Source organism: Fringilla coelebs (assembly GCF_963513975.1).
Source record: "Fringilla coelebs genome assembly, chromosome: 7".
Classification (NCBI taxonomy): domain Eukaryota; kingdom Metazoa; phylum Chordata; class Aves; order Passeriformes; family Fringillidae; genus Fringilla; species Fringilla coelebs.
Window position 1 is genome coordinate 11782415 of NC_140035.1, and position 22588 is coordinate 11805002.

Here is a 22588-nt window from a genome sequence, read left to right on the forward strand (position 1 = left end):
AAAGACAATTCCTACACTACTTTGGAAAACTCTGTTTCCATGTTATGCCAGCACTAACCCATTGAGGAGAGAGAAAGACAGTGGGAGCAACACCACAGCAACAGGGCTCATGAAGAGTCAGGCAAACCACAAAAAATGCTTATTCATTCATTACACTTTAAATCTGCCTTGGCTCCATACCTGTCATATCCCAGAAAAGCAAAAAAAGACCATTCCTCTTCATCATGACTGTAATACAATCAACTGGCTGCAGCATTACTCTAACCAACGTTAACTAACAGAGTCTGTGTCTGACATCTATAATTTCATGTTAACAAATTAGGTAAGACTCCTGCATTTCCTGGTACCTTGAATGCCCAAGAAGCTCATAACTTTTCTTTATATGCAAAATGTCAGGGAAAGGGCAAACAATGTTATGCCAGAAGACCATAGCCAAATCACTTGGTTGGAATGTGCTGTAAATCACGGGGTGAATGGAAAATGAATCTTTGTTCCAGGACAACGACTTCCAGCATTAATGTTTCTGCTAATATGCTCCTTTTCTGTTGGGAATGTCCTCTTCCCATAACCCAAGGTCCTATAACTTAAAACCTATAGCTAAACAAGACACCAAGGAAGGAAACCTACATCCAATTAATTACAAAACTCTGAAATATCCTGCTTCTCTTTACTGAAGTACAGGAGAAAACCATTGGTGTTCAAGCCTTAGAAAAATGACACACTTGCCCTAAGCAGCAGTAAGCTGCTGTAACTAACTGGAGGTAACCAAACCCCATAGTTTACAAAGGGGAATATAACAAAATGGGAACAGGTACAGCACAGATCTCTACAGAGCCTTTCCAGACACAGCAGACACAGGAGCTCCGTCAGTACATAAAGGTGATTGTGATAGCTGTGCAGAAATACCTCTCTCACACACACATGCCAGGGATTCTGCTGGTGTGCTGTGTGTCTACCTGCCTCTGGTGCATCACAGCACAAAGGAGTAAAAGACATGCTTTCCCATAATAACAAAGCTTTTGGTTGGGGCTCCCTGGGTTTTCTGCAGGAATTAATTTTACTGGCATTTGACACATTTTAAACAGCAACAGTACTCACAGTAACCTCCAAAGGGAAATATTCCTGAACAATATATAATAAATACATTGATTTCTAATAATAACCATCTGCCCTAAATCTTTTTGCTGACAGGTTTAGTTGGACCAAAGGCCCTTTTCACATCTACTTCATGACAGTTCCCATCACTACATAAAGACTTTGAAGTGCCCTAACGTGCAGTAAAATGCGAGATAACCTACCAAACTGTCAATATTTCTTCACTTCTAAAAGGAAATGCTAATGGCACTCAAAGAGCTCAAGATGTAATGTAAGATCTGATCCAGCAGACTGGCTGATCTAACCAGCCTTTGCTTTGCAATGAGGATGCTGAAAAGCAAGCAATTATATGGTGAAGAGCAAAACTAGGTAAAAGTTTTTCACTGATATGACTGAAGGGAATAAACCCTTTTTATTCCAAACAAGCTGTTCTCTTGAAGCATCTTGAGTTTTCCGTACAAAATAAGGGAATAAACAATAAATCAGCACTTCAACATTTATTTCTTCTTTTTAACCTATAACTTTTTTTTTTCCATTTCTATTTGCTTTTTTAACATTAGAAATAAAATGAACATGAATGAGACATAAATGGTTTTTTAAAATCTGGACAGCACTCCACTAGGATTTCATTCCTCATAGGGAAAAGCTGAGCACAAAACATTCCAAGAAAGCAGAGTCGCTCCAATTGCAACCAAACTAATTTGTTGCAACAAACAACTGGCATTTCTCTACCACCTCTAGCCTGCAAAGACTGAGAAAGGCTCTACGGCAGGAAAAAGTAAAAGCAATAAACAGAAGCCCCGTCCTATGGTAAAACCCCAGCTCTGCTCACTGCACTGTGCAATTTGAACATACTTCAAAGGAGCCAGGATGCTTCCCTGGCCCCCCAAATCATCATCTCATGGCAAAAAAACATGAGGTGTTTCATATCTCATCTGCCACGTAACCACCCAAAGAACCTTCCTTGCAAAACTCCTTTGCTCCCAGATCCATTGGTGTCATTGACTACAGCTGCTCTCCTACTCTTTTGGTTTTTCAACGGCAAAGGAAAATATAACACATTTATCAGGGAAGGAATAGGGATCTGATGTTCCCCAGCTGTTTACTGCTGAAAGTTTACACTAGTGCTTTTCAACCTGTGGTTTGCAAAACCCTTGGGAAACACTAAAATCTCCTTTAGGAGCTGTGAAATACAGCAAAAAATCTCTGCAAATCTCTTGTTATTAAGGCCAAATTCATGATACTATGTTTAACAACTCTGCTAGAAAATTTTTAGGAAGGCCACAGACTGTAATAGCTTGAAAACCCCTCACTGACCCTATGCTTCCCAAAATCAGTAAAAATTACATACAAAACATTCTTAAAGTAATCCCCAATGACTGCACCAATCCATCCTACACCCACCATCAGCTGGTGCAGGAGCAGGCACATGTGATTTAGGGAACTTTGCTATGCTGGTGCAGAGGTAACCCCATCTCCTGTGTCTGCTGTGTACCTACAGCAATACCTCCTTCCCAACACCATGAAAAGGGAGACCCGTGGGCCTCATCTTTCATTCTCTTATCTCATGCAGCTATTCCTTATGCAGACACATTTCTGTATACAAATCCCATTATACTTGACCCTCAGTTCACCCTGTTTCCATTACAACGCTGTAGACTCAACCAGACTTGCTCCAGTGCCAACTCTGTGCTGTCATTCCTTGCGCAGAGTGGTAATAAAGAAATCACTGTTTTAAGCTGACAAAGAACAGATTTCTTACTAAGTAAACACTGATGTTTTGGTAGGGAAATTAAGTTATAAAATTGTGTCTACAAAGGGAGACCATACAGATGGAGTTTGTTAAGAGACAGCAATACAGTCAACAGTGGTTAATTCAATTGCCTGCTACTTATCAGATTTTTTTAAAAAAAGGCTTATCCAGCTTTTGTAAATGCAAATGCAGAAGAGCATTTCAAAGAGCCGTTGTCATTGCAGCTGGAGAGTGATGTACACACGCACATGGTCTTTCCAGGCCTAAGAAGCCAGCCCTGCATATCTGCCATGGCTGTGCCGGTACCCAGCGGGTCTGGTGCTCACCAGCCTGGGCACAGACAGCTCCTCACCATGCCACCACCTGCCAGTGGCTTCTGTCCTTAGGGCTGTGCCAGGGCCTCACTTCTCCTGGCCACTGTTCTCACCTGCCTCTCTGCCTGCATGGGGCCTCTCATCCATATTAGACACCCCAGACCTTTTTTCAGCTCAGGTTAAAACTGGACACTAAGCTCAGTTGGGTAAAAGTAGCAAGTTCAGTACCTCCAGTCCTCAGTTGACCCTTAAGTTATGCCAACCTGACCTCAAATGTCACATCTAATTCCCAAAAGCACCAGGTTGATGCCAAGTAGCTGAAACTGTTTCTCTCCTAAATGCTCCAATGGCAGAGGCACAGCCAGCTGCTTTATGCTGCTTCTTCCAGGGAACTGCAGCTGGGTTTGGGATGCTGCCTGAAAAACAGGGGAGCTTTGCAGCACCAGCACTGGCAAAGGCCCCCAGACATCCTCCTCAAACTAACAGTTCTGGTGCCTCCTGTACTGCTGATCCAGGGGCAGAAGCAGGAAGATCTTCATCTCTCCACAACCCCCAAAAATCACCCTTCCTGCACCTCACCAAAAACCAGCGCATGTGGCATTAAAGAGGTGAGAGGGATGAGACCCCCAGCCCTGTTTGGGCACACTCAAACTATGCAGAGCCGAGGAAGAGATGGCTGCATGGGCAACTGCAGGTGCTCCACTCACAGGTTACAGCCCCTGCTTCCCACAACAGCAGCCTAACTCTGTGACCAGAGAGTTGTGGAGGGGATCTATGGAACATTTTATCAAGAAAGATAGAAAACATGATTTATATTTTGCATAGGATAAAGTTCACCATGGGATTCAGTGTGTAGCATGACGTAAAGTCTCAGGCAAGCCAAACGGTGTTAACATTGTGTGCCCTTTAAACGAGGCAATTAGTCAGTAAAACGAGATGTGCTTAGGTTGGAACTATGTAAATACACTCATTTTATTAATAGAAGGCAAAAATGTAAAAAATATATATTGCTGGGCAATTAAGTCACCAAGTATTGGTTCTATTTAAAATTCAAGGGAAGGGATATTAAACACACTCAAATTTTAATGAAAACATTTGCATCAGTTTTAATAATTCAGCACAAAATGTTATTTAAACATTTCTCTCTGGTTTTGGAAAAGGCAAACACAGGACCATTGTACTGTGGTCTGGAAATGAGAAATCAGAACTGCTCAGGTGCAGTGGATTTCTTTACTCACTTTAGACAACTCAGTGGCAAACAAACCAAGCCTGGCAATCAAAGCTATGCTGAAATCCCAGCTGCAAGGTTTTCCATGTGGTAGAAGCTTTTCAAAGTCCCATCAGTCATCTTTTTGCACCATCAAGTATCACTTGCAGCCCAAGTTGGTTTCAGTGGGGTATAAGCTCTTACATACCTTCATTGTAGGAAAAGGCTGTAGACAGGATTTTGATAAAAAATTCTCCTATCTTGCAGTTTAGTTTTAAAATAGAACTTAAGATCCTGCACTTTGCATGTGTTGGGGTTTTTTTTAAATTTAGTTTTAAATTTAGTTTTTTTAAAATTTAGTTGATTTGTTTAAATAAACAAAGGATGTAACAGGTGAAAATAATGTTGATTTAAAAAATATTTTATGGTTTAAATAATCTAAAATATTAGTAGTAACCAAGGAAATTCAACTATCTGGATCTGAACTGCCAATATTCACAATTCTATTTGTGCATGTCACATCACAGTACAGGAAAGCTGCTCATAATCTAATGGCAATATAATTACTCTTACCCAGCATGCAGAACATGTTTGGTACTTGTGAAAACCATAAGGATTAATACAACAATTCATGCCTGCTACAAAAGAGTTTCTAGCCAATGGGAAAAAAGGTACAAGAATGCACAGGCCATGTTCTAAGGTCAGTCATAGAGCATCTGAGGGACAGAGCAAGTGCAGGAAGTTAGAAGGACCTATTGGTGGGAGACAAATGTTTAATTACAAAAATCCCACATGAAAGATCTCATTCTCCTGTTCACTGAAGGAGGACAAAAGTTTGACAAAAATTAATAACAAACGCAGCTTGTGGTATTGTACACATGGATTTTTACAGGCATATTTGTCAAGCTCTTGTAACACCTCCCAAGATGCCAGATTGCTGGGCTGCATGTCCACCTTCTACCCTCAACCTTCAAGAACAGCTTCTAAAAGTCTACAATTTCATTTTAATCAAAGATTTCCTCCTGGACACCACTGGCTCTTTCAACTGAATATCAAATGTGATTGGGGAGTGCGGACCATGGTGCACTGCAGGCCGGGAGATTACTTTCAGCCCAGCTTTCCTCCAGTGAGGATGGTAACAAGAGGAGGAGACTAGACTGAGACTGTACACTGTTAAGTAAGGAAGACAGCACACACACCCTGTGTGCACACACAAATCCTTACTGCACTGGAAGTTCATAGATCGCAGCAATTTTGCTGGTGAATGTGTGAACCACAAAATTGCCCTGCCTGGGAGAAAAGCACCAATGAACACACAGCTGGAAGGGTTTGGTTTATGAAACACTAAGTAATGAAGTCAATCACAGAAACCAGATCCTGGAAAAAGTCCAGTTTGGCAACATAGTCAAAAACCAAACGAAGGGATAGGGAAGCTATGCATCCAGTGCAAGACTTTGGCAGGGAGCGCAATCTGCTGCTCTTCAGCACAAAGCACCTCATGGAATCTTCTGTCCCTCAATTTGTGCCATTTACTCCCTCAGTCACCCTAGGAAGTGTCACTCACCCAATATGCTGCACCAGAGTGACATACCTGCAGCAATGTGACATCTGCACAGAAATCAAACCCAAGTCTCTGCTCACCATCCATCCTTATCAGAAACTGTCACATAATTCACCAGAAATGCAAACTCTGCTCTGCAGGGATCAAGCAAAGAAGAAACCAGGTTGACAGAATCCTAAGCTCCAGCAGTACATCAGGACTTGAAGGGAAAGAAGTTACAGCTCACAGAGCTCCCACCTTCTCCATATTTGGCAGAAGTCATCTCTTAAACAAACAAACAAACAAGCAAGAGATTCTTATTCTTGTGGTAACACTCATCCAGGCACTGACAGGATTCAAACCAGACGCGGTTGAGGGAAGTCTGGAGTCACACCAGGTTTAGATCTTGCATGCCAAGAGAGGTCAAGACCTAGCCAAGCCTTGAGCAGACAATCCCAGGACATGGAGGAAGTGGTGTTGGTGGGAGAATGCCTTTCCTTCCGACTCACTAGGCAAGGCCACGTGATGATGCTCTGGTGAGGAATATGAAGTGGTTTTCATTGCTATCCACTAAAGCCCCCAAGTCCAGTATTTGTCCTCTGTAAAGATCCTCTGGAACCCTTAAAAGACATGGCTTCTAAAATATCTAATTTAGCTCAATTCCATTTTAGTCTCTTACATTCCGGTCATCTCATGTCCTGGGTGAGGGTTTAAATTTCTCTGACCTAGCCTGAAAAGTGGTTGGGTTATGTGTTTGTGTAAAATTTCTTTTCCAAAGATGGCTAGAAATCTATTTGACTTTGGAAGTCTACTATTTTGTCAAGTGAGTAAAGTGGTTTGGGGTCTGCTGACACTGGTTTCATAAGACTATTTCTCTGTTTAGATACTTCTATTGGCAAAAATATACAAACAGGTTGTAACTATTGAAGATTCAAAATGTACTGGATAAAACTTTGCAGATACTTCACTGTCCATGAGTTCCTAGCAATACTTCTTACAGAGAATCAGTTGGGCTGGAGGACTAGGAAAAAAGAGAAAAATAGAAGTCACTTCTATATGATTTCTCTCCTGGGAACCAACTGCAAAATCCTTCTAGCTGGTCTATAGAAAATAGAATTATTCACCCTGACCTGATCCCTATAATATACCAACTCTCATGCTGTACCTTGATGCCCAAAAGATGTCATCACAAAATGTGTGCCTTGTAATCAGGGTAAAACAGCAGCAAAGGCCTCATTTCAGAGGCCAGAGAACTGAAAATGTCATTGGCTCCTTGACAGTTTTTCAAACCAACAGCACCAATACAGTCTGACCTGAGTGGCTACCAGTTACTCAAAGCAGCACCTCAAACACTGGTAATTCCTTGAAAATTTGGTCATCATAGGAAGCTGACACTGGGTTTTTTTGTCTGCACGGTAACATGGCCGTAACTCCTCAAAACTGGCCTGTTTGACACCACTTCTAGGACCTCTGTGATGATGCTGGAGTCACAGCAACGCTGTATGGAAGTAACCACCACAGCTCTAGAGTCCTTCTTCATTAAACCTGCACTTATACTTTGCAAAAATCATCTAAGAAATCATAACTGAAGTCTTTCATGAGAATACCAGCAAATAATCCACTGCCGTAAGAGGTCTGAAGTCAACAGCCAAGTCCATATCGACACAAGAAAAATTACTAATATGAATTAATTTTAGAGCACAAATACACAAGCAGGATTTTGTAAACATTTCTATTCTGTGGTATCTTCAGAAGAGCACTCTCCTCAGGACAGCATGTGAATATTCATTTAAGTTACACTGAAGTCAACAGACCTAAACAGGCATATCTAATTAAGCCTACACTCACACATTTTCCTGAATAGGAAGAGGCTTAAAAACAGTTCTTTAGCCCAAAGCACTTTCTGCGTGACCCTCTGCATTACCAACTCATCTTTTAGACGATTCTTTTCAAGAAGATACTTTTCAAGTATCTTCTACAAATCTTCTCCTTCTTGCTAGTCCTCATTAGATTGATCCTCCTTTAATTTACTGATTTGATGACTGAATGCATTAATTCCTTCACCTCCCTATCATTCTACACTCTGCTTTCTGTCATCTACAATGCAGTTTTCTCTTGTAAAATATCCTACTTTATTTGAGAGAGAATGAAAGACAGCCTATGAAATCAAGTGTTTTATCTCACAATGAGGACAAACAGCCTTCAAGTATGTGCATGTAAGAACATCACCCTAATGCAGCTGTAAGCTTGAAACTTTCCTATTTTTAATGCATTAACCACACTCTGGTAGACTTCCTCTACCAGAGGTACTTTGGGATGTGTGGTTACTCTGTGGGATCTTAAGAGGCTTTCAGATGAAGCATTCCATCAGCAGGTACCATGTCCAGCAGCTGGTTTGCAAATCAAGAGCTATGTAAGTACCTCCATAACCAAGCTAGGAAAGTCTCTTTTGAAGGGGCAAGAGAAGGAATAAGACAAATTCTTCTCCAGGATGCTTTCACAGGATCAAAAGGAAAATATCCCAAAGGCCCTTACTGGATTTAAGAACACACGCTTATTTCCCTGAGAGACTTAAACTCAAAAAGCTGAATGTGACTGCATTTTATACAGCCCCAACATATTTTTTTAGTCTTGCCTGCCTGTACCCGGGTGCTGTTGTGACTTTGGCTCACGCGCACAGGGTAGGGAGAGGTGTAAGAGAGAGATAAAAAGAGCTGTGCAGGAAGGAATGCCCCTGCTGTGAAGAGGCTGCACCTGTGCAAAAGAAACACTGGCACACTACTGCAGCCAGAGAAAGGGCAGGAGGCAGGGGTGGAGCCTAATTCTCACATTTAATCTAACAGCATGAGCTCAGCAGCAGGGAAACCACGGTAAAGGTACTTCTGCTGCCCAGGGGGTGAAACAGGACAGCTCCTACCATGCTCTAAGGCACTCCCCCCTCTGACAAGTATCTGCTTAAAAAAAATCATCAAAAGGTTCACATTCTCCTGGTTCACTATCAGCTACCACGATCAATTATATCAAAACCCAACCCCACATAAGCCAATGAAGTGAGAGCAGGGAATGCAGTAAACTTGCTCTTGAAATGGAGCCTGGCCAACTGATTGCATCTGAACCCTGAATGTGTTTTTTCCATAGCACATCCTCCCATGAGATTTGCCATGTGCATACTTCTACAACAGAGAGGAGACAGGGCAGAAAACATCCCCATAGATCCTGAGGGAGCTGCATGGCCTGGGCATGCACGCTGGGCTCCAAGTATGCACAAGCCACCTCATTAACATGTCTGTGTTTCTTAACTCCACTCCAGCCACTTTATGAATTTTTAGGTACTTAATTCCTTTACTAGAGATGGCTTTAGTGTCCTGATTTTCAACAGAGGTTGGAGTAGTTTGACCTTAAATAGGATCCAGCTTGTTTGAAAAACCCATTGAGCCTTTGCATTACTAGCACTTGACAAGCCAGACCTAAGAGTCAACACTATTTTGAAACCCACTTTCAAATGCTATTAGCCAGACCCAGTACACTGGGATTTATGATCTGAAATAACACAGGCACTTTTAAAAGTCTGACCCTTGAGAAATGCTCTAAATTTTAGCTGTTAGTTGTCTATTTAATATCAATGGTGAAACATAAAAGAACTGGAATCAAGAGTCTCCAAGGCAGAAAATTGTGTAAAATCACAAATTCTCAAAATGGTCTGGCACACAGAAGAAAAACATACTTATGTGGTTTAGTGTCAGAGCCAGGGCTCTAGAAAACCCGCTAAAACACACGCACTCCCACGGGAGTGATGTGCAGGTCTGAGATTTGCCAGGGTAACAGCACCCAGTTCTGCAGCCTCTTTGGCTTGTGCAGATGTGTCTGCAAGGTGTCAGCTGCACGCAGGGTATCCAGATCCACAGTTCTGCCAAAGAGGGTCCTTTTCACATTGGTATTTTTCTTTTAAGTTTCCCCCCAGCCATCTGGGTGGTCCAAGAATCAGACCCAAAATACCTAGGATCCCTTGAACCACATGTTCTAATCCCAGCAGAACTGACTCAGTCCTTCATCCATCCAGGGTAAATTGACTTCCCTGCTCTTTGCTGCGTGGGGGGAACTTTTGGATGAGATTTGAAAATTTCCGCTCTGTATGGACATTAAAAATCCTACATTTTTCTTCCAGCCAACATCACAAGCCAGCATTCCTGCCATTAGTTTTTATCTCTCAGCATCCTGTGTAATTTGCTCCCTATGGCCACTGGTAGGTAGGAATCCAGATTAACCAGCACCTGAAAAGTGATGTGCCGCAGGCTTCATTCCACAAGCCAATGGGATGGGCGCTTTTTGTCCATTTATCTTCACACACACTGGAAGGATTTCAGAGAAACACAGTGAAAATGAGGAGGATGAGCGGATTGATATTTGACTATATGCTGCAGGCTGCAGCCTGGCCAGTTCATTAGAGCAGGGAGGAGGATATTACAACACACAGCAAATATCTGGAGGGGCATGTTGCACAAGGAGGTGTGCTAGGAGCAGGAGGGTAAAATCCAGGGAGAGAAAAAAAGGATGGTGGACCAGAAAGGTGAACTGCATGGAGAGCTTTAAATACTGAGAAAGGATTTGCTACAGGATAGAGTAAAAGTTCAACCAATATATACAAGATACAAGACCAGGAGATACAAGGGGGAGCCCACAGACCCCTGTGCAGTACAAGAGAAAGTGCTACAGAGGAGCAGAACACTGCAACAAGTCTCAGCATCTCTTTATGACTGCAAGAAGCTGGTGAGAGGCGAAATACCATCTAGAGAGGTGATTTATTTAGGATTAAGAAAAAGAAGAGGCCAGGAAGGGCAGTGCTCCCCATTTAGCTGAGAGAAAACTTAAGAAACAAATTCAGAACGCTGGAGTTTAAAAGGGCAGGAAGTTGGCGCCGAACATTTATCCATTTTCACAGATGCTGAAAGCAGTGGAGAATGGGCAATCCCATTGAGATAGCTTCTGAAAGACATGCACCCTCTGTTTAGCAACTCTTTAGAAAGCAGCAGGAAAAGAAAGTTCAAATAAATTTTTTTCCTAAAGCACAAGCTTAACAGCGGATAAGGTGGAAGCATGAAGTCACTTTTAATCTACTATAAAGTGAGGTAAGCAAAGGGATTATCACTTAAGACTCGCTGACATGAAGCTCTGCGAATGACATTTAAAAGCAATGGTGGATTACAGAGTGACATCATATTAAATGAACACATGCCAGAGGTTTACATAAAAGACCTCAAAGATCATGCTTTTGTTCTCAGTACTAAAACCTCTTAGCCATTTTTAAACTTCTGGCAGTGATTAGGCTAAATTAGAGGTGCAGTTTTTCACAGCACCGGCAACTCGGTGGCCCAGATCTTCACTAAATGTGAATGGGCACGGCTCCATCTGAGCTCACCCAGGCCCCTCACTCCAGCCCCATGTCACAGCATTCAGCAACTGGAGATCCAGCCCAGACATTTCCAAGCCCAATCTGCATTTCGTTGCATAGTTTAGTGAGTCTGAAACCACTCCCCTTCAGGTCCCTCTGGACTTCAGGTTTCAGTTATGCAAAGTACTCTGAAGGAGATTTAACTAAACACACATGACAAAACGATCCTGAATTTAAAGAACAGCACAGATGTGTAAATCTCTCTCATAATGGAATGTGCTTGAACATCTTAAAAAAGATTCAAAAGAGAAAGCTGTGGGGGTTTGTATTTCCTTGGTTTGGTTTTGGTTTTGTTTGTTTGTCTGCTTGTGTTTTGGTTTGGTTTTTTGCAGAATAGTTTATGAGACCGGAAAAGCTTCCAGAAACACACTAGCCCTGATCAGTGTTTTGGATTACGCCTTCCCCATTCTCCAAAGACCTGATCAGCCTGTCCTCCCACTGAGGCCAGAAGTTAGGCATGTAGCTTCTCAGTTTCTGCACAGGCAGGTAGCGCTATGTACCTCTTCCCTTGTGCCTGAAAATGGCTACAAGACCAATCTTGGAAGCCAAAGGAATCTTTTTCTTAGCTCTCAAGATATCAAAAGGATGAGTATTACTCTGACATTTTAGAGATGAGGAAAATAAAGCACAGATAGAATTAAAGTAATTTTTCCAGATACCAGAACATGACAGCCGAAGCCTAGTATTTCATCTGTGGTATCCTGGAGATGGAGATCAAGTGCCCATCAAGTATTAATCTTGGAACTGACAGTCCCCCAAATCACCTCCTGTAGTTTACCAAAGAGCCACCTCAAAGCAACAGACTCCTGCTAATTACAGATCACGGAGAGGTTTGAACCAGCCTTCTGGAGGGGACCAGACCCTGCAAACCATTGAAAACTTACACATTCTGATTTTCTTAAAGAGAGAAGCATGTGGGAAAGAAGGGGACAGAATAAATTAGATGTGGGAGCCCCCAAACCTGTTTCCCAAATGAGCAATGTATCTATTTGGTGAAAGTCGTAAAACTTTGCAAAACACATAAGAAGGCGCCTCTGAGCAGCTGTTTGCTTTGACTCCGGAGGGAGCTCGCTCTGTCTCCTAAGCAGCACAGTACCATCAATCATGACCTGCCAAAGATTTTCTACTCCAGTAGCAAAGTAAATATGAAAACACAGAGGTTTTATTGGTATGTACGTTCCGTGGCTCAGCCGAGAGCCATCCTTGCTGCGGGAATGACCATCACCAGGGGTGCCATACCCAGCGTGTGACGGGTCCCAGCCGCAGCCCCGGGGCAGCCGTGCCCCACGGAGCGTCACCAGAGGCACTCTATGCATGCCTCACAGTGCAAAAAGGCAGCTTCCAGAACACTTCTGCAAACTCCTCCATGGAGTCAGGAATTCCCCTGGATGGAAGGGATGGCAGAGAGGCCTCTGCATGGAACGGGAAGCACCATCAGGTGAGCCCTGGCAAGGCTCAGCTGAAGCGTGGTCAGGGCCACAAGGCAGTCAGAAAATTTCACTGCAAAACTCTGACACCCTTCAATGCGTGTATTGGAAGCAAGACCTTCCAAAGGATTCCTATCTGGCAAAATTGATGGGACTTTGTGTGTGTTTTTGTAGAATGGGAAACGCAAAAGCACATCTGTGACAATAACAAATTCCAGTTCTAAAGCAAGAGACACTGGTGTTTCTAAAAGCAGTTATAAGATGATGATGATTATTTTTTGTATGGCTAAACAACATATTTTCCCTTAACCCCACTTGGCCTCCCTTGGCTGAATCTCACAAAAAACAACAAAGGAAAGAGAGAACCAGACTGGAACAGATATTAAACATGGAAAATCTTGGGTTTGACATTAAATTTGGCATATTTGTAAACACTTGAGACATAGTCTTTTTATGATGAAAAGTTTAACAGTCAACTCCTCTGCCTGTGAATCACCCTGCATAAACAGCTCAGGAACATTTTAACTGGTCCTGAAAAAGTATTCTGTAATTTTAACACAGTGAAATGGAAACAAACTTCAAGAGGGAGGGGTAATAAAATCAGATAAAGAAAAAAAGTGTAGGCTGGATATCAGGAAAATCTGTAATAATATATTAAGATTTCAGGGAAATGGAGGAATATCCTTGATTAAATGAGATAAAAATCCTACCAGAGGGAAAATAAGGGCAACTCTACATTATCATGGATATGGAGTAATCTCTATAATTAGGTCTTTGGGACAGTTCAGTCCTAATGAAAACCGTGGAAATTGTGTTTATCAGCTCAGGGTTTGGGGTATTTTTTACTATTTTTATGTCTGGACAGAGAAGCGACAACAATATTTTGCTAATAAATAATGTCAGACCTGCATCCTAAAACACCACCAGGATGTTGGTAGAAAAACAAGGCTGCTTTTGTTTTTTACAGTGCATAATGCCCGATGGGTTTTAACCACAGTTTAGGAGCTACTGTTAAAAAGCTTCTTGCTGAGTCAAGCCTAGGCATGCTGTTTACTAGGGTTAGCCCCAAAGGCTCTTGCACTGGCAGGGACTTTTAAGCTGAGCTAAGGAGTTTTTAGTTATTTTTGTTGTGATTTAAAAAATAATAATAATAAAAAAACAGGTAAGCATGTAATCACCTCCCTTATCTGCCAGCAACTTTCCTCTGTAGTCAAGGGCTTGGTCTTACAAAACTGATGCTGTCCCCAGTGGATCAGGTTTTTGTGAAGAAGTTCACTAAAATACAAAATACCCCTTTTGTTAGAAAAAGTACTATCTTAGGAAGTGAATTTCTCTGGCTCAGCTTTTAAGCCTGCACACACCTGGCTGATGACTTTTGCTCAAATAGTGCTGACCTACAGCCAGCAGCAAAGAGTGAAATTCTGACAAATCAATAAAAGCTGCATGCAGAAAATGCATGTAAGACCCACCACTGCTCTTCCACAGAGCCTGGGCTATCCTGTGCTCTGAAAGAGGATCACAGGAAAAAGAGTATGTGGCTCTGCAATTTGATCCTGTATCTCCAGAATAATGCAGAACCTCCAAATTTATTTTTCTGTCTTTTCTTATCCTTTGAGTATTGTAGTATTACTTACTATTAAATGAATGTTATGTTGTGGAAATGTTGGCTCATACCATTTTTATGCACCAATACAATTTCTTCTATTCATTCTGCTCTAGTTCTACATTCCTGGAATAGATTTCATCCCATATTCAGTCTCACTCCATTCTGCATTGCATGCTTTACGGTGTCCACTGGACTTCAATCCTGCCTCTCCCTCTATCCTGCATATTACCACAGGCACACTGTCATTGCAATCCAGGACAATCATCTGAACGAGATACTTCATTTTTCTAGACAAGCCAAGCAAGCACCACAATTCTGTCAAATTATTAACACCACGAAAAAAAGTCCAAATATTAAAGATGTCTAAAAAATTCACCACCAAACAAGTAAAACCAACAGTGGTTGTACAGAAAAGTGGGTTGTCCTAATGACTGGAGAAACACCAAAACAATCTCTAAAAGTAGATTTCAGGAAAACCCCAACCTAATCTGCTTCTGCTTCCACTCTGTGGTTTAGAAGAAGACTCATGTCCTGAAAATTATTTGACATGCTGCTTAACAAAAAAATCACCGAGACACCAGGACTGACAATACTGAGGAGAAACGCAGCAAGTCTTTCAGGCCCGTCTTGGCACGGGGGTCATTTTTTACTCAAGTTTTTCATATTCCCATCTGCTTTCCCAAGCAAAGGGTCCCACAGGTGGTTCTGCTCAAGAGAGCCTCGCAGATGAGTTCTCTCCAGTTGAGATAAAATAGCGTATGCTCTCATTAGGCCAAACGCAAACAGTGATGAAGGGGAATGCACTGCCAGGTCACATCGAGCAATCAGGAAACAAACCTTTGACATAATACAGCAGGCAGATAATAAGACCCCATAGTTAGCAACAAATGAGACTGCACTTAATTTGCCATGCAACGTTCACATAATTAGATAAATTTGGTACCGTCAAGACAGCAGACAGGTAGAATATAGACTTGATGAATTGGGGGCTCTCTGTCAGGCCCCCATCACATTAATCATAAAGCCGAAACTCAGTGACGCAATTTTTCTTCCAAACATTTGCCATAATTTTCTAGAGTGAGAATATGCATATGCCCTTGGGGTTTTTTTAAGGGTTGTTTACTTTTGAAACAAGAAGGATTGATTTCTGCCCCACCAGGACAGAGTACAAACTTCTAGAAGCTCATCTGTGCCCACATTGAACAAGGCTGCCGGGAATGCCGTAATTCAGTTTGATTTCACTGGACAACAGCCCGAACGAGCTGGTGGCATAAATTGTCCAGTGTATTGGACAAGAGCCATGCAATCACCAAGTATGCTCTAGCCCAGCTCTACCACCATGTCTGGATGATTTCACACTGGACATCCTCCAGCAAGGAGGGTGAGTGCTACATTGTGACCTCCAGAGGAGAGACTGGAGGAGAGAGAAGAAAGACAAAAGAGATATAGAATAAAAAACAAGAGGAGTAAAGCGCAAGACATGATTTTAGGATGTTGGCAGGTAAAATCTGGAGAGGAAAAAGGACTGAGACCACAGCTGCAGAGAATTTTCCCAATATGGTTATGCCATAGCGTAGGGTACTTCTTGACAAACAGCCAAATGGAAGTGGCATTCCCTCGACCCTAAAAAATTGTCACAGCCTAGAAGCACTTGGCTGCTCAGCTTGGAGCTTCTCTGGCCACAAAGGCACCTTTCAGTGCCCAGGTAGCTTCAAAGAGCAGTATGTTTTCTCTTTATGACCTGCAGCCAAGTTTTCTCTCCTGTACCTTGAAAGTTAGTTTTGTGAGACGAGCTGCTGGGAAGGAGAGGAATCCTGAAGAAGAAATGCAACAGGTATTTGCCAGCAACTCTACCAAAATAATAAGCACGACATGCTTGGTCCACTCATACACAAATGTGGTAACTGCTAATACAGTGGATTATTAATATTGGTGCAGAAGAACTGAAACCTGATCTGCCAGGGCTGTACACTTGGCCAGGGTCGATCAACTGGACAAAACCAACATGAAAAATAGTGGGGTTACTGGCGATATGATTCATAGGTATGCAGCATCAGTAGCAAGCTCTCAGTTTCATTTTGTACAAGACCTTGCCTCATGACCCCACCACAGAAACTGCTGTGGAGCCCCAGGGTATATGCAGTGCCCCCAGACCTCCTCGTGAGGATTGAAGGGGAACACGGAGTGGAGCACACAAATAACCTGTGACAAACATCAGAACATCTGCCAGCCTCTCTTCTAACCACTGTTTTGAATATATCCCTCTTCCATATGTGCTTTATTAGCCAGAGCTCCAGCTTATTAACTATCTCACAAGTTATTATTCTGTCTTTTTTTCTACAATTTTTGCATGAAAGACCAGAACTATTTCATGCAGCCTCTCTAATCCCCCCCAGTTCCCATGTTGGCAACTTGCTTTGTCATTTCCCCTTTGCTCACAGCATGGAAGAAGCTGCTCTGCCCCTTTAAACATCCAGTCAAATTGACTGTCAGCCTAAAAGACAATGACTTGTCTTCTGGTAGGATCCAGGGGAATGCCCTATCATTTATTTCTTGCAGTATTTTGGAAGCAGAATAAAGCTGGGGCTCCACAGATCTGGCTGCAGCTGTCTGTATTACTTGCTTCCCAGGGTCTGTTCCCCTGCACACACCTATCCAGAAGCAGCACAGCTCCACTAACAGCTCCTGCAAATCTGGGTAGGCACAGCCCCTGGCAAGGCTGCAACAGGACTCCAAGGGATCAAATTAGAGTTTTTAAAGTGACAAGCCCTAGCTGTTCTTTCCTTGTTCTTGAAAAATTATTCTGGTCCTCAGTGGTCCCCCTACACCCAGTGCTCTGGGACCTGTCCCTCCGCTGATGTCTGAGCCCTGTGTTACAGCTGCGGGTTGAAGGATTTTGGGATGGCCGTGGGACTGCCAGCTGCACCACACTGCTCCTCAACTCTCATGGGAAAGGTACATGTCAGGGACTAGAAGAAACACTTCCAGCCCCACCATCACCAGAACCACTGCTCACATCCCTGCTGGCTCCATTTTCTTTGCCCTGATCAAAATTCAGAGGAGGTAAAAACATCTCCTTCAAGACATCAAGAACTACTGAGCTGTCCCTGGATGAAGAGATTAACCATGAACCCCCCTCTCAGGGTATAGCCCCTGACCAGTCTCTGCACTCACTGCCCATCAGCTGCCTCAGGGAGGGGAGGCTTTCATGAGAAGGTCACCACCAAAACCCAGAGTCCTACCCCTCCAGGGTGGACATGCACACCCCCATGAGAACCTGACTTATTACTGCTTTTAGAAAATGCTAGCAGCCCATTCAGGCCGTTGTCCAGTGAAATCAAACTGAATTACGGCATTCCTGGCAGCCTTTTGCCACCATCCCCACAACTGGCAGGCAGGGAGGAACGGTACACAAGGTCTCCAAAGAGAGGGAGCAGCGCTGTGTCTTTGCCAAGATGGTGACAGAAATGACCCAGGCAAGGCATGATGTGAGAAAATACGGTGGGTGCAAAAACACAAGTCAAGCCTGTTCCCGGGACCTGAGCTGGATAATGACAAAGGAGCCCTATACTCTCATCCTGCTGCTATAGGGCACTTCTGCTGGCTTAACAGTGCTGTAAAGCCCTCCTGCCAGGCAGGTCAGGATTGTCACTGGATGGGGACAATAAGGTGGAGGGTGGCCAGTAGGGCCAGCTTGCCAGAGGGGCAGTGAGTCCCAGGGACTTTAGCAGTGGGATTTGGAATACTGCAGGTGGCTGACATTTTAGTGAGGCACGGGAGTGGAGGTGTAAGACTTACCCGTGGATAGCGTGGATAGAGTGAGGTTCGTAATGGTATCGTCCTTCCTGGTGGCGCATGTCAATTGGCAAAGGAGCGTGGAAGGCTGGAAAAATGTGCTGCGGCACTGTTATGGGGAATAGAAGAAAAAAAAAGGGACTTCAAAAACTTTTCCTTCCCTTTTAAAACAATTTCAAAGGCACTAAATCTCCATGAATTTCAGAGCAAGAGCAGTGCAAGACAAGGGGTCTTCATGATATCAGCGCTATCATACACCAGAGAAGTGGAATGAATAAATAATCAAAGTCATGCGGAAAAATCCTACATCTTCGACATAAAAGATCTCCAACAGGGTTTTTGACAAAGACAAGCAGCTAAGCGCTCTTTGAACTTGAGGAGATTATAGCAAGCACCAAGGAAAACTAGACTTGCAACGCAAATCAGACTCAACAGAGCCTGGTGGGATCCAGACCTGCATCGTCCCTCAAGCCTGGAGTGGCAGCAAACACTGTTCCTGAAGGTCTGTACACACAAGTTGGAAATATTTACCTAAAAATATAACGGCAAGAGCAGTGCTAAAGCAGAATGTCTAGGCAGTCAGAAGAGGCTCAGAAGTGCCTACTGCCAGGTTCTGAGAGAGGAGCTCAAATTGCTCTCACTTGTAATCACTTGAGGCCCTATTTTTTATTCATTTGAGAAGCGTGTTTCATCTTTGATGGAAAGATAAAGTGGTCTCAAAAGGCAGCGAACACCTACATTGACTTATTAAATCTACAGGTTTTAATATTTATTATTGACCCCAAAAGTTAACGGCGAGAATATTTGAGCGAGTTGAGCTGATGGAAAATTCATCAGGTTATTTCTCCTCACCACCCCCAACAATACTGTCTGGCTGCCTGGGCCTTTCCTGCTAAAATTACAGAAGCTAAAGAAATAGAATCAGCAGAGCCTCGACAGCGATACCGCACAACCGCAATAGCGATCCCGTACAATCGCCCTCTCACGGGGCTCCGCGCGTCTGTAAAGATGCCCCTTTCTACATCTGTGGCAGCGACCAGCTTGAAGATAAAAGGCTGGTCTTGCTCTGCCTTTACAAATAATCAGAAGTTCTTAATTAAAGATTATTTACTTAATATTGTTGCAGGTTTTACCATTCTTTCTCTGGCTTCTTGGCCTTTCTGTCTAGCTGGAGACGAGAAATAAAACAAACCCAACCTCCTAAGTGAGCAATTCAAAACCCAGCTTGTGCTCGGTATTTCACTGGAACTTGCCTCCGCGACAGGTACCATCTCTCTGGAGACTGGGGAAGCACCATCCAAAACCAAAGTGTCAAGGCTTGGGCCAAGTCTCTCGCTGTAGCTCAGCAAACTTCAGAAATGCCAAACTCTTTTTCTACGAAAGACTTAAAGTTCAGCCTTTTGCGTCTGTGACTCCAGCTGCACCAGAGCTACGCCGACTCTGTCCGGTGGGGCTGCGCTCCGCGTGGGTCCGTCGCGCAAAGCCTGCGTGTAATCCTCATATACGTCTTTCCCGGCATATCAGCAAGAGGATCTGCGGCTCCTACTCCCATTGCAACGCTCAATCCCCGAGCACAGCGCGGCACAGGCGCGTCAGCCAGGCTGCTGGGAGAGGTGAGAGACTACACAAAAACAACCCTCCTGCCAACTCTGCTGAAAGGCGTTAAGCTAAGGTAGTCGGGGTGGAAAGTATTTAAGGCTCTGCAGCAGACTTGCTCTCCGTGCTCCAGCAAAGGGCTGGCACCTCACACTACCTGATACACTGGGAGCATTTTTGCAGCTCGCCTAATGTCAGGACACAGTAGAGTAACTGTTAACCACCTCCCCCGCTTCTGCCCCCCTCCTCTCCTCTCCCAAAAGCAGCTCAGGGAGAGAATGAACTTGGATCCTTCAGGATTTGCTTTTGCAGGAGGGAAGATTCACCCTTTAACTGTCCTGAGTAGGGACTATCTGTTACATAAGGGCACTTGTAGGGATTCTTCATTTTAAGAGGCAAACGGTGTTTTTCCAGATGAAAAATACAGCAGAATTTAGCTGTCACACCCCATCCCCTGCTCACACAGCACAGTAAAGCCTCTGGTTTTCCCAAATCATGCTCAGCTCAAACTCCAACCTAGGCTGGCAGACACCTAGAGCTGGTGTCCTCCTCTCAGGGGACACTGCTGTTCCCTGGCCACAGCTGCTGCCACAACGAACGGCTGCTGTGGGGACCAGAGGGAGTCGAGCTTTTACTTCATCACATACAAAGCATGGTCACAAAATCATCTGTCCCTGCACAGACATCCAGTGGCAAACAACACAAACACCTCTTCCAGCCTGAGCCCCTAGGCTGGGCTTCCTGCACTGCCCACCCCATATTTATACTGTACAAATAAACCAAAAGGAGCAAGAAAACTTCTGTGGTCCTGGGATCAACCCAGAGGGGGATGCTGGTGGCATCCCTATAGGTGAAGATTTGTAATGTCCCAAAGTAGGTTGGTCACTCTGCCTCTAATGGACAGGTCTGGGGCTGAGTTAATCCCCAGAGTGCAGGAAAGTGAGAGCTGACCTGGGCTGACACTGTATTGGACATTGTAGCTGAGTTTTAATGGTGTGGAGAGTTACCCAAATCCTTTGGCCTATCCTCTAGGACAATTTAATTTATTAATAATGATAAAACTACTAAAACCAGGTCAAACTGAATATCTTAAAAGCCAGGCCAGCTATGTTTTATTTTGTACCTATGCATTTCTACATGATTGATTGCTGAGATAATACTGGAAATTTCTGTGCTAAAAGAGTCTCTCCTTGTCACTCAGGAGCGCTGGGAAATAGAAAACACAGGCTGTTTGCTGCCTGGCCTCCTTTCCTAGCTATCTGTTGGTATAAAATTGACATCTGAAAAGAATTTCTCCCTCCTCACACCTCTGATTATTAATGGGAGAAAAAATTTCCATGAACTTCCTCCTTCCCACTGCACTCTTGGTTTGTTTGTAGCATTTCAACCTATTTTGCCCATGGGAAGCTGAGCAATGCCTCTGCCGTGGGTATCTAGTTTCACACTCCCAGTTGTAACCCCACCATGTGCCCTGTGCTTTGCTGCCACTAAGGAAAAGGGTAGGGGTTTTTTTGACATCCCTTTGCAACATTTCCCTTCATGACTTCCCCTCTGCTTCCCTGCCTGGGAGCACCAGCCAAGCCTACGGGCCCCAGTGGCTGGTGCTGTTCATTTTTATTCTCTTCCAGGTGTTTGGTCAGAAATAATGAATGGTTTTATAGGCAATCAACTACCAATTCATAAACGTCAGCCTGGCTCTGCTTCTTGTTCCCACCCCTCCAGAAGAGGACTGTGAGCTGGCAGCAGGACAGCAACACACGCTGTTAACAAAGATGGATGTTTTACACATACGAGTTAAAAAGACAATTATATTCAATTACTTCAAGTAAGTTACGGTGATGCATTTCTGAATAGCCACGGGAAGGGCAATATGATGATTAGGGCAATGAATTTGCCAACTTTAATCTAATCAAGGCAATCTTTTGTTTAGCATTATCTGCTTTGCAGTGGCAGAGGATTTACCAAACCCAAGCAATCTTTGTAGATTTAACCCCAAAGCTGCCCAATTAGAGCTAATGATGATTGCTTTACACAGGAGGGAGGGAGATTTTAGTAGGAGGCCTGGGGAAAGCTTATTCCCAGGAAAAGGTTGGGCTGTACCAAGCCATGCAACACAATACTCTGAGGTGCAATGGCATGACATAGCACCTCCAAAAGTCCCCAAGCACTGCAACCACAGATAAACATTTTCTCTGGTTTCTGCTAAAAGAAGAAAAAGCCAAAAAACACACCAAAAGCAGCACGCAAGGGGGAGGAACAACGAGAAAACAATGTGTTATGCACAGAAACGACACAGTTCTACACCAAGTTGGTGAAGCAGAGCACAAGGCAGACTCAGGAGGCCCCACCTTCCACCCCACCGGGCTCCGGCAGGAATGCGTCTGCTCCGCCGCGCCATTTGATAAGGGGGAAGACGCTGCTACCTGTCCCCACTTGTTGGAGCCGATTTTCTGGCCAAGGTTTATGAGCAAGACATGGACCTCCCACTGCTGTGTTCTCATCCTTGTCTATTCAAAGGCCAGCCAATACTCTGGCTTCAAAGAGAAAAGATAGGAGGCAGAAGTGCAGGTTTAAAGGGGATGTCCGTTTGCTGAAAATCCCAGGAATCAGGGAGGGAGGCATCAGAAACAGCCCTTACTTGAGGATGATGGAGGCTTTTGATTATCTCTACAGATAAGTCTGTGCTTCAAGAGAAACAAGACTGCCTGTAAGGGTTTGCATAGCGAGCAAAGGAGCTGTTTTGACATCACTCATAGCTGCACCTTTTTTGAGCTCAAAAGTGAGAATTAGGAAGGGTCTAGCAAGC

General features: G+C 43.7%; 1 protein-coding gene across 2 annotated transcripts in view; it reads right to left on the reverse strand.

The window, feature by feature from the left end:
* GLI2 (GLI family zinc finger 2) overlaps window positions 1-22588 on the reverse strand; it is a gene marked incomplete at both ends in the record, with an annotated part of 134089 nt that overhangs the window by 43076 nt on the left and 68425 nt on the right. For both annotated transcript variants that reach the window (XM_084209502.1, XM_084209501.1), the window contains one exon: window positions 18190-18295. In XM_084209502.1, the coding sequence (XP_084065628.1) occupies window positions 18190-18295 (106 nt within the window). The remainder of the gene's footprint in view (window positions 1-18189; window positions 18296-22588) is intronic.